The 11,636-nt window shown below is 49.0% G+C and overlaps 1 protein-coding gene across 1 annotated transcript; it reads right to left on the bottom strand.

Annotated features, from left to right (window-relative positions):
- Positions 1-794: 794 nt before the first annotated feature.
- DCAF15 (DDB1 and CUL4 associated factor 15) lies at positions 795-10,067 on the bottom strand. Its single transcript, XM_077261823.1, has 13 exons — positions 9,878-10,067; positions 5,673-5,770; positions 3,776-3,911; positions 3,593-3,699; positions 3,142-3,263; positions 2,902-3,060; positions 2,396-2,821; positions 2,226-2,317; positions 2,019-2,147; positions 1,731-1,816; positions 1,547-1,651; positions 1,346-1,461; positions 795-1,254 (listed from the first exon to the last, which is right to left on the bottom strand). Exons 1-13 carry the CDS (start codon positions 10,010-10,012, stop codon positions 1,199-1,201), a joined length of 1,767 nt encoding a protein of 588 aa, XP_077117938.1. The 5' UTR covers positions 10,013-10,067; the 3' UTR covers positions 795-1,198.
- Between the last annotated feature and the right edge of the window lie 1,569 nt (positions 10,068-11,636).

The raw sequence follows: 11,636 nt of genomic DNA, 5'->3' as shown, positions 1-11,636 counted from the left end.
GCAGGAGGCGGGGCTCTGCCAGCTCTCTGCAAAATGAGGTCCTGGGGGTGTGGCCAGTACAGCCCACAATGCAGGAGGCGGGGCTCAGCCAGCAGCTCTGTCCAGTGAATGATGTCCTAGGGGGTGTGGCCAGTATAGCCGACAATGCAGGAGGCGGGGCTCTGCCAGCTCTCTGCAAAATGAGGTCCTGGGGGTGTGGCCAGTACAGCCCACAATGCAGGAGGCGGGGCTCAGCCAGCAGCTCTGTCCAGTGAATGATGTCCTAGGGGGTGTGGCCAGTATAGCCGACAATGCAGGAGGCGGGGCTCTGACAGCTCTCTGCCCAGTGAATGAGGTCCTGGGGGTGTGGCCAGTACAGCCCACAATGCAGGAGGCGGGTCTCAGCCAGCTGCTGAATGAGTGCAGGCACCATTAAGAGCAAGTGACCTTATGAACTGGTGACCTGACCAGGGGAGACGATGCTGTGTGTACCAGTGCTAAAATCCATTATAATTAATCATTATGACTCCTTGCGTGGTGGGTGCCAGCACCTGTAACATCACTGACTGCAGGAGAGGCTTACTAAAAGCCTTAGGAGGAGGGGGGGGGGGCCATGATTTATCCATCTGGAGACTGTAGGAGTCTCAGGACGGTGCTTTGTAGGGGAAGGTCTATCATACAAGCTCTGCTCTGTTAATCCCCCATACTTTACACTTCACTTTATAACCAGGGATCACAATTATTACAGAATGGACCCAGATAATAAAGGCTGTGGGGGGAGGAGAGTCTCATCTGCAAATCTGACACTTGTGAACAAAAAAAAAAAAAAAAAAGAGATTTATTTCACAAAAGGAGACCGACATAACGTAAAGGGATACGTGATATATACATACACATGCCATTAAAAAAAAAATACCTCTGCTCATTTCTGGACAGACAATGTAGGGAGGGGAACAACCAATGTCCTCTGTGGGAAGAGCAGGGATAACACCGGCCTCTATAACACCGGCCCACCTATCTTATCCAGAATGTGGCTTTCTTCACACTAAACGTAAAAAGCAGCTCAGATCCTGACGCATTGCTGGGGTCTTCCAGGAGCGGTCAGTAGGTGGCAGCATACAAGGAGGACTAATACGAAGGTCCCACTGCAGTGCCTCTTGTTCCCGATGCACCGAGACGCTTGTGCTGAGGTAGAGTTCCTGTCTCCGGATGAGCCGGGTCACAGCACAATCCACGTGTATCGCACGCTGTCCGCCAACACCTTGAGCGAACAGCCTGTGGGGAGAGGGGATTACATGAGGGGGCTTCTAAAAGCATCGAGGCCCCAATGGTCCCTAATAAAGCGGGATGGGGGGGTTTGCTGTACCTTTATGTAGCGCCTCGTTTGTCATACGGTTCACGTATCGGGCGCTGTTTTCGGGGACTAACCACTTCATGACCGTGTCTACACAGCTCTTCCGGTATGAGCTCCATACGCTGCCACTGAAGAAACACAAAAAGGTGAAGAACAAACCCCCAAAAACCCAGCAAAGGAAACAAAACCGGGTGCAATGAGGTGGTTGTTTACCTGGTCTGTCCCTTCACCTCAGTGAGCTCCCCCACGCTCAGGGTGCTGAACACACCCGTGTGCAGGTCCCAGGCTACTTTTAGGCTTGTGTGATAAGTCTTAGGCCTATGGGATGAAGCAGACAGGAGTGAGCAAGGCTCCGGAGGTACGACGAGGCGTAGCCCCGGCTCCTAAGGTCACCCACCTGAGCTGAGCCTCCTCTTGTGGAGCAGGGAAGGCAAGGAGCAGGAGGCCGATGTTCATTATCACTTGGTTTGTCTCAGGACACATCTGCAGGGAAAGAAAAACTGCAGAGGAGACTCCATTGTCAGTAGCCCCCTCCTCACAGCAGGAACCCATCGGTCACAGGCAGCCGTGCTCCGAGACTATAATGGTGGACAATGCCCACCAGTGGATATATCCACCAGAACACTAAGCTATACTTGTCTGTGAAGGATTTATCACTCGTTAAACACACATGAAACCACTTTACCTCTAGGATAACTATATCATAATCACTGAAGGAGCAGAACTGCCGATACCACGAGGCATCATGGCGGATCACTTCATTTATGACGTATTCGAAGTCCAGGGTGAGTTGCTCCACAATGAGATGTTGGCCCTGAGTGACAAGAAACCGGGGTGAGAGGGTCAGAAACGGCAGATAAGGTATAAATGAGACTGGGGAGACCGTCTGTACCTTGAAAGAAGCCTTGTCGTTCAGCGGTTTCAGGTGCTGCCCCTTGAGATCAGTGACCAGGAACGGGAGCGAGATCTTGTCGTCTTCATATTCTACAAAGAATGAAATGGTTATAATGTGCTCCTCCACCGAGCTTCAGCATGTCTCGCTCCCACCTACAACGCTCTCACCGCTCTCTTGATCCGTCTCGGTCACCTCCCCCAGGACGTAGCGTAACTGTGTGTAGTTCACGTAGTTGGGCTCCTCCGTGTGACTGCTGGACCTGTGGTGCCCTTCGTTAATAGTACGGTGCCATGTAGGAGAATCTGGGTCAGACGGCTGTGAAGGACTTTGCTTGCTTGGTCCAGGCCGTTCTCCTTTGTCTTCGGCCTCCAGTCCAGATGCCTCCCGGGCTCTACGGAATATACCAGCCACAAATTCCCGGGCCCGGGTGACGGCTGGTGGAGTTCCCGGAGGGGTGGGGGAGCAGGGTTCAGAGGGAAGAGGAGAGTGCCCCCCGGAGGAAGCGACACTAGGGCTGAAAGACAAGGCGCAGCTGGCACGGGCATTGTGTTGGCTTTGTTTGCTGTACAAAATTTGATTGGATTCTTTATCTCCTTAAACAATAAAAAACAGGCATGAACTGGGCCCTGAAATAAGTGCGTTACGGCAGCCAGAAAGGAGTCACACGAGTTACCTGCAGGGTGCACGGATATTGCACAGGCCACCAGGGAGAAGCTGGTATTCAGCAGAACCACGTGGTCTTTCTTCAGCTGAAATGCCGGCTGAAATGTAGGGAAAGGGTAAACCACCTGATACTTTGTGTGGAGCATGAAGCTGTGCAGGAGACACGGGCCTGGAAATAAAAGCTGCGTTAAATACTGCAATGTCGCGGTCGTCACCAGCTACAGCTCTGCTCCTTCATATCTGGCCCTACCTTTGGGAGACTCTCTGCAGTCAGTGCAGGGGGACGTTGGGGGCGCAGACACCGTGCTGATATAAATGTCTCTGTGGTTTTCGTCACTCATCATGTTCATTAACATACCGTTACCAGATGTGCTGGGAAAGAGTGCAGAATATATGGTGACTTTCGGACCTCCAATACAAAACTTTCCCCTGCCTCCCAGCTTCCACTCCTGAATGATTGACAGTTCGGACCAGCAGCATAGTGGCACCGATAGCAATGAACTCTCCAGTTCTGCGATGTGAGGAAGCTTTGCCTCTGCTGCATTGGGGGGACTGTAGATCCATACACCCCATATGCGTGGAGCTCACTGCCTGAGAGACAGGCCAACGCTGAAATACTGCAGAGGTGGCCCGTAACCTAGGCAATTTAGAAAAGGAGTTCCTTTTGATCTGAGCAGATGGCTGCTTCATTTACAACTTACTTGAAGCCAAACACGATGACTTTGGAGCTGTCACTCGGCCACTCGCATACCGTCAGATACAAGTCACTGTAAATCTCCTCATCCTGGAAGAGCCGGACTTGTCGCACCTAGGAGTGGAGATAACAGGCTGTGGACTGATGCTCTGCATATAGGTCAGCACACAGATGGGCACTGAGGACTTACCAGGCGCAGCTTGCTGTGTACTTGGAATTGCCACCAATAGAGGTGATAGGAGTAAAAGGCAAAGTCATCATCCAACACGTCGCTGGTGTAGGATAATACAAAGCGACCGCATTTAGAGAACCCCAGGAAGACGTGACTGGAGGGAAAAACACATATGAAGACTGTAAAACATATACACACACAGTAAAATTAAGCATCCATTACGTTCTATTGTCCGCTGCTTTGCTACTCTTAGCTATAATTAATGGCTCCGACCCAAGCTGCATGGTCTATAGGAGTCTGAGGTAGTCTGAAATCCACATCCTGACCCATCTCAATCCAAGGCTGTTGCTGGTTTATCTGCTATACTTTTTACTGCAGGTCTGCTTTCTTCTCGTATAAACATATAATTACACAGGTCAACAAAAAAAATTTTTTTTTCTGGTGTCCAAAATATTTTAATGAATTTGGGGTATTTTTGGGGTGCTGATTCTGAATATGCTATCAGTTTTGCCAGATTGGCTCAAGTTTTTGACATTTTTGGTATCTTATTTATAGCACTTGTTGGTAAATGCGACGCATCATCTCATTAATTTCTTTGGATTAGTACTTGAACTGAGCAGTTCTCAATATAGTTTTGTGTTAATTAGTGTTCTAAAAGTTTGTTCATAGCTTGATTTTTGCACTAACTTTATGTTGTTGTCTGTTTTCCAGTGAAAAGCATGAACTCATCAAGAAGAAGTTGTCTTAACGATCCAGACTCATTCTGTTACATTTGTGGTGAATACACACTGCCAAAACATAGAAGAAACATAACAGACTAAGTAAAAAAAGTGTATTTTGCCTATTTTGGGGTTATGGTTGGGGACCAAGACAAGTTTTGGGCACCACACATAGTGTGCAAAGCATGTATCGAATTATTACGAAAATGGAGCAAAGGACAAAGAAAAAGCTTCAAATTTGGTGTTCCAGTGGTGTGGAGAGAGCCAAAAAATCATCATGATGACTGTTATTTCTGTGCAGTGCAAGTGCAAGGATTCAATAAGCATAAGAAACGAAAATGGGAGTAACATGGAATCTGCAAGAAGGCCTGTCCCTCATTGTGAAGATGTGCCTGTACCTGTGTTTACCATAAATAACAGTCATCATGATGATTTTTTGGCTCTCTCCACACCATTGGAACACCAAATTTGAAGCTTTTTCTTTGTCCTTTGCTCCATTTTCGTAATAATTCGATACATGCTTTGCACACTATGTGTGGTGCCCAAAACTTGTCTTGGTCCCCAAGCATAACCCCAAAATAGGCAAAATACACTTTTTTTACGAAGTCTGTTATGTTTCTTCTATGTTTTGGCAGTGTGTATTCACCACAAATGTAACAGAATGAGTCTGGATCGTTAAGACAACTTCTTCTTGATGAGTTCATGCTTTTCACTGGAAAACAGACAACAACATAAAGTTAGTGCAAAAATCAAGCTATGAACAAACTTTTAGAACACTAATTAACACAAAACTATATTGAAAACTGCTCAGTTCAAGTACTAATCCAAAGAAATTAATGAGATGATGCGTCGCATTTACCAACAAGTGCTATAAATAAGATACCAAAAATCTCAAAAACTTGAGCCAATCTGGCAAAACTGATGACATATTCAGAATCAGCACCCCAAAAATACCCTAAATTCGATGAAATATCTTTGGCACCAAAAATGCTGTTGACCAGTGTTATCAAAGTCAATACGACTAGAGCAGACGTCATACAAAACATGATTGCAGGACTCTAGGGAGACAGAGCATGACACAGGGATTCAAAGAACAGCAAAATGGTTAGCCATGTGCCGCCCCCATGGAGGCAAAAAAAACAAAAACGACACTTGGTCTATGACAGGTAACAATGGTCCAAGTGTTAAATAATTACCCCTTTCGTAGGAACTCCTCGTCCACGATGTTACGGAGAGACACGCAGAGACGAGGGGGCAGCTTCCGGAACAACCGAGGGGAAAGTTGTCCAGTAATCTGGAAATACAAAACAGATAAAAGTTATTTATTGTCACTGTAGAAATAACTTAACCAAAAAGGTAAAAAATATACAATAAAATAAAGGAGTGGCAGCTAAACTAGATCCCTGCAGCGATGAAAAGCCTGAGTTTATTATACATACATTTGACATAAAATGTAATAAAAACTGACGAACCCGTATGTGTGGGGTGTGGGAATCGCCCCCCATATGATGGCCGTGCTCCCTTCATGGTGTTTATGTTAGATCCAGTTATCTGCCTGGACTGGAAGCTCCAGACTCACTGGTTCTCACCGGGGGAAACTGAGTGGACAAGCACACGAGTGGACGTTGTCCCACTCGCAAAGTGTACGTTTTTTATTATTATATCGGCCCAATCCATGTGTCAGCCTTTTCTATATTGGACAGAAGGGCTCTAGTATTTTTTTGGGTAAATTGTAGAGAAAACTCAGAAGGTTCATCCAGCGAGGACATCTCCAGACCACATAACAAGACCCCTTTATCCACCTAAATATTGTCAGGAAATCCTCTCACATGTTCTCAGCCAGCCATAAACTGCAAGATTACACCTGAGAAGCTCTGCAGACAATCATGTGTTCATGTGAGAGATGGAGAGTGGATGCGAGACTCAGCACTGATCGTCATCAGAGGACCTATACTGCTCCGAGACGGCTCAGAATGTGAGTGTGGAGGAAGATGAAGCAATGCTTATAACAGAGACCAAGCCTGACACCGTGATAGAGTACACCCCAGGTATTAATCTGCATCACTAGTAGTGATGAGCGAGTATACCCGTTGCTCGGGTGATCTCCGAGTATTTATGACTGTTCGGAGATTTAGTTTTCATTGCAGCAGCTGAATGATTTACAGCTTCTAGCCAGCTTGAATACATGTGAGGACTCCCTAGCAACCAGGCAACCCCCACATGTACTCAGGCTGGCTAGTAGCTGTAAATCATTCAGCTGCGGTGATGAAAACTAAATCTCAGAACACTAACAAATACTCGGAGACCACCCAAGCAACAAGTATACTCGCTCATCACTAGTCACTAGATCTTCTCCCACAATTCCTCTCCGGTCCTCACTCTCCTCCTCCCATTATTTCTCTGGTCGGTCCTCTCCCTCACGTTCTTCCTCTCCGGTCCTCCTCCTCACCTTATTCCTCTCCAGTCTTCTCTCTCAAACTGATATACCTCTCCGGTTCTCTTTCTTTTCCCTGTTATTCCCCTCCGGTCCTCTCTGTCCTCCTCTCCCGATTATTCCTGTCTGGTCCTCTGTCTACTCCTTCTGTTATTCATCTCTGGTCCTCTCTCTCTCTTCTACATTTTTCATGACTTCTCTCTTCCTGTTATTTCTCAGTCTTCTCTTCTCCTCCTCGTTATTTCTCTCTGGTCCTCTCTCTCTCCCCTTCCGTCTCCTCCTCCCGTTATTCTCCTCAGTTCCTCTATCTCCTCCTCCTCAATATTCTTTTCCGGTCCCCTCTCTCCTCCTCCCATTATTCCCCTCCGGTCCCCTCTCTCCTCCTCCCATTATTCCCCTCCGGTCCTCTCTCTCCTCCTCCCCCCCACTATTCCCCTCCGATCCTCTCTCTCCTCCTCACCCCCACTATTCCCCTCCTGTCCTCTGTCTACTCCTTCCATAATTCATCTCCAGTCCTTTCTCTCTACTCCATTTCCTGTGATTTCTCTCCTCCTGTTATTCCTCACAGTCTTGTCTCTTCCTACTTCCGTTATTCTTCTCTGGTCCTCTCTCTTCCGCCTCAATATTTTTCTCCGACCCCCACTCTACTCCTCCCATTATTCTTCTCTGGTCCTCTCTCTCCTCCTCTTCGTTATTCCTCTCCAGTCCTCTCCTCCTCCCATTATTCCTCTCCAGTTTTCTCTCTCCTCCTCATGTTATTCCTCTCCAGTTTTCTCTCCTCCTCCCGTTATTCCTATCCGGTCCGCTCTCTTCTCCTCCCTTTATTCCTCTCCAGTTTTCTCTCTCCTCCTCATGTTATTTGTCTCCGGTCCTCTCTCTCCTCCTTCCATTATTCCTCAGTCTTCTCTCTCCTCCTTCCATCATTCCTCACAGTCTTCTCTCTCCTCCTCTCATTATTCTTCTCCGGTCCTCTCTCTTCCTTCTCAATATTTCTCTCCGGTCCTCTCTCTCCTTCTGCCATTATTCTTCTCCAGTTCTCTCTCCTCCTGTAATTCCTCTCCGGTCCATCTCTCTCCTCAATATTCTTCTCTGGTCCCCTCTCTCTCCCTGTTATTCCTCTCCGACTTCTGTCTCCTCCTCCCATTAATCTCCGGTCCTCACTCTCTTTCCCCTCAATACTTTTCTCCGGTCCTCTCTCCCCTCCTCAAGTTATTCCTCTCCCTATCCTTATTCTGCCTCACGTTTTTCCTCTCCAGTCCCCTCCCTCTTTCCTCCTCCCATTATTCCCTTCAGGTCCTCTCTTTCTCCTCCTCCCCCCCGTTATTGCGGTCCAGTCCTCTGTCTATCCTTCAGTTATTCATCGCCGGTCCTCTCTCCCTCTACTCCATTTCTCTGATTTCTCTCCTCCTGTTATTCCTCTCCTCCTGTTATTCCTCTCAGTCTTCTCTCCTCGTCACGTTAATCTTATCTGGTTCTTTCTCTCCTCCTCCTCGTTATTCCTTTCCGGTCCTCTCTCTTCCTCCTCCAGTTATTTCATTCCGATCCTCTCTCCTCCTCCCAATATTCCTCAGTCTTCTCTCTCCTCCTCAATATTCTTCTTCGATCCTCCTCCCGTTATTAATATCCAGTCCTCCATCTCTCCTCCTCTCGTTATTTCTCTCTGGTCCTCTCTCAACCTCCCGTTATTCCTCTAAGGTCCTCTCTCCTCCTTCCATTATACCTCACATGCTTCTGTCTCCTCCTCCTGCTATTCCTTTCTTGTCCTCTCTCTTCTCCTTCAGTTATTTCTCTCGGTCCTCTCCTCCTGCTCCCGATATTCCTCTCTGTCCTCCTCACAGTCTTCTCTCTCCTCCGGTTATTCTTCTCCGGACCCCTCTGTCCTCCTGTAATTCCTCTCCGGTTCTCTCTCTCAATATTATTCTCTGGTCCCCTCTCTGCTCCAGTTTTTCCTCATAGTCTCCTCTCTCCTCCCGTTATTCTCCAGACCTCACTCTCCTCCCTGGACCCCTTTCTCCTCCAGTTATTCCTCTCCGGTCCTCCCTTCGTTATTCCTCATAGCCTTCTCTCTCCTCCATCCATTATTCCTCTCCGGTCCTCTCTCTCCTCCATCCATTATTCCTCTCCGGTCCTCTCTCTCCTCCCAGTCCTCTCTCACCTTCTCCCAATATTCCTCTCCGATCCTCTCTCGCCTTGTCCCACTATTTCTCACAGTCTTCTCTCCTTTTATTCCCATCCGGTCCTCTCTCTGTACTCCATTTCCTGTGATTTCTCTCCTCCCGTTACTCCTCACAGTCTTGTCTCCTCCTCCCGTTATTCTTCTCCGGTCTTCTCTGTTCCACCGCAATATTCTTCTTCGGTTCCCTCTCTCCTCCTCCCGATATTCCTCTCATTATTCTTCTCCAGTTCTCTCTCCTCCTCCTGTAATTCCTCTCCGGTCCTCTCTCTCTCTCCTCAATATTCCTCTCTGGTCCCCTCTCTCTGTTATTCCTCTCCGGGCTTCTGTCTCCTCCTCCCATTATTTCTGTCCGGTTCTCTCTCTTCCTCCTCCCGTTATTCCTCTCCTTATTCTCATTCCGCCTCACATTTTTCCTCTCCAGTCCCCACCTCTCTCTCCCCCTCTCGTTATTCCCCTCAGGTCCTCTCTTTCTCCTCCTCCCCCCCGTTATTCCGGTCCAGTCCTCTGTCTATCCTTCAGTTATTCATCACCGGTCCTCTCTCCCTACTCCATTTCTCTCCTCCTCCCGTTATTCCTCACAGTCTTCTCTCTCCTCCTCGCGTTATTCCTCTCCGTTGCTCTCGGTCCTCCTCCCGATATTCCTCACAGTCTCCTCTTTCCTGCTATTATTCCCCGACTGTCCTCGCTCTCTCTCCTCCTCCCGTTATTCCCCTCCGGTCCTCTCTCCTCCTCCCGTTATTCCCCTTCAGTCACAGCTACATTTAGTCGCCTGCCCATTGGGCACTTCTTACCCGCACTCGGTCCAGCTGCCGGATAATATGGTCTCTCGGACCCCATTTCCGGCTTCCGCTGCTCCGGTCTGATTTCGAGCTCGGCGCCATTTCCCCGCCGGTGTCTTCGCTTCCGGCAACAAACTCCGCCTGCATTTCCGGTGACGTAATGGCGCAGCATTTACTGCGCAGTCATTGGACAGAGCTGAACATGAAATGAACGATACGTGATTGGTTTAGCGGCCCGTCCTGCGGGGAGTTCTGACCAATCAGTGCGCGGGGAAGGACCGGTCTCCATGGTGACCAGCTGGACGCTGTCGCAGGGCAGAGATGGATGCCAGGCACTTGCTGCTGATCATGCTGACACACCTGTAGGGGAGTCTGATCATGGAGGCGCCATTATGGGCCGGCCGCTGGTAGACACAGGGGTCTATGGGGGGCACAATGGCGCTATCAGCAATGTCTGTTCAATGACAACAGCATTGTCCTGGGAAGAAAAAGCCTCGGCCGTCTGGCTGCAGAGGGGACAAGTAGGAGCCCGAGATACTTGGCCCTCATTGGTGCGTTCAACAGGAATGTTTTATTTAATGGGGAATATCCAGAAAAGAATAAAAACATTTTTGTCAACACATCAGTCCTCTGGATGGCGGGAGACTGACGGCTGCAGCGCTAGGAAAGCCTGCATGTCGTGGCTGGCGCACAGTGAGACATGCAGCCGATTATTATGGGCCCTCTATGGCTGACAGTCGCACACTGTTATGGGGGCTCCCCTGTACACATTATTATGGGCCCTCTATGGCTGACAGTCACACACTGTTATGGGGGCTCCCCTGTACACATTATTATGGGGCCTCTATGGCTGACAGTCACACACTGTTATGGGGGCTCCCCTGTACACATTATTATGGGGCCTCTATGGCTGACAGTCACACACTGTTATGGGGGCTCCCCTGTACACATTATTATGGGGCCTCTATGGCTGACAGTCACACACTGTTATGGGGGCTCCCCTGTACACATTATTATGGGGCCTCTATGGCTGGCACACTGTTATGGGGGCTCCCCTGTACACATTATTATGAGGCCTCTATGGCTGACAGTCACACACTGTTATGGGGGCTCCCCTGTACACATTATTATGGGGCCTCTATGGCTGGCACACTTATGGGGGCTCCCCTGTACACATTATTATGGGGCCTCTATGGCGGGCACACTGTTATGGGGGCTCCCCTGTACACATTATTATGGGGCCTCTAAGGCTGGCACACTGTTATGGGGGCTCCCCTGTACACTTTATTATGGGGCCTCTATGGCTGACAGTCACACACTGTTATGGGGGCTCCCCTGTACACATTATTATGGGGCCTCTATGGCTGACAGTCACACACTGTTATGGGGGCTCCCCTGTACACATTATTATGGGGCCTCTATGGCTGACAGTCACACACTGTTATGGGGGCTCCCCTGTACACATTATTATGGGGCCTCTATGGCTGGCACACTTATGGGGGCTCCCCTGTACACATTATTATGGGGCCTCTATGGCGGGCACACTGTTATGGGGGCTCCCCTGTACACATTATTATGGGGCCTCTAAGGCTGGCACACTGTTATGGGGGCTCCCCTGTACACTTTATTATGGGGCCTCTATGGCTGGCACACTGTTATAGGGGCTCCCCTGTACACTTTATTATGGGGCCTCTATGGCTGGCACACTGTTATGGGGGCTCCCTTGGACACATTATGGGCCCTCTATGACTGGCACACTGTTATGGGGGCT

This window comes from Ranitomeya variabilis, chromosome 5, assembly GCF_051348905.1.
Source record: "Ranitomeya variabilis isolate aRanVar5 chromosome 5, aRanVar5.hap1, whole genome shotgun sequence".
Lineage (NCBI taxonomy): Eukaryota > Metazoa > Chordata > Amphibia > Anura > Dendrobatidae > Ranitomeya > Ranitomeya variabilis.
The sequence above is the reverse complement of the archived record's forward strand: the minus strand, read 5'-3'. Positions and strand labels throughout refer to the sequence as shown.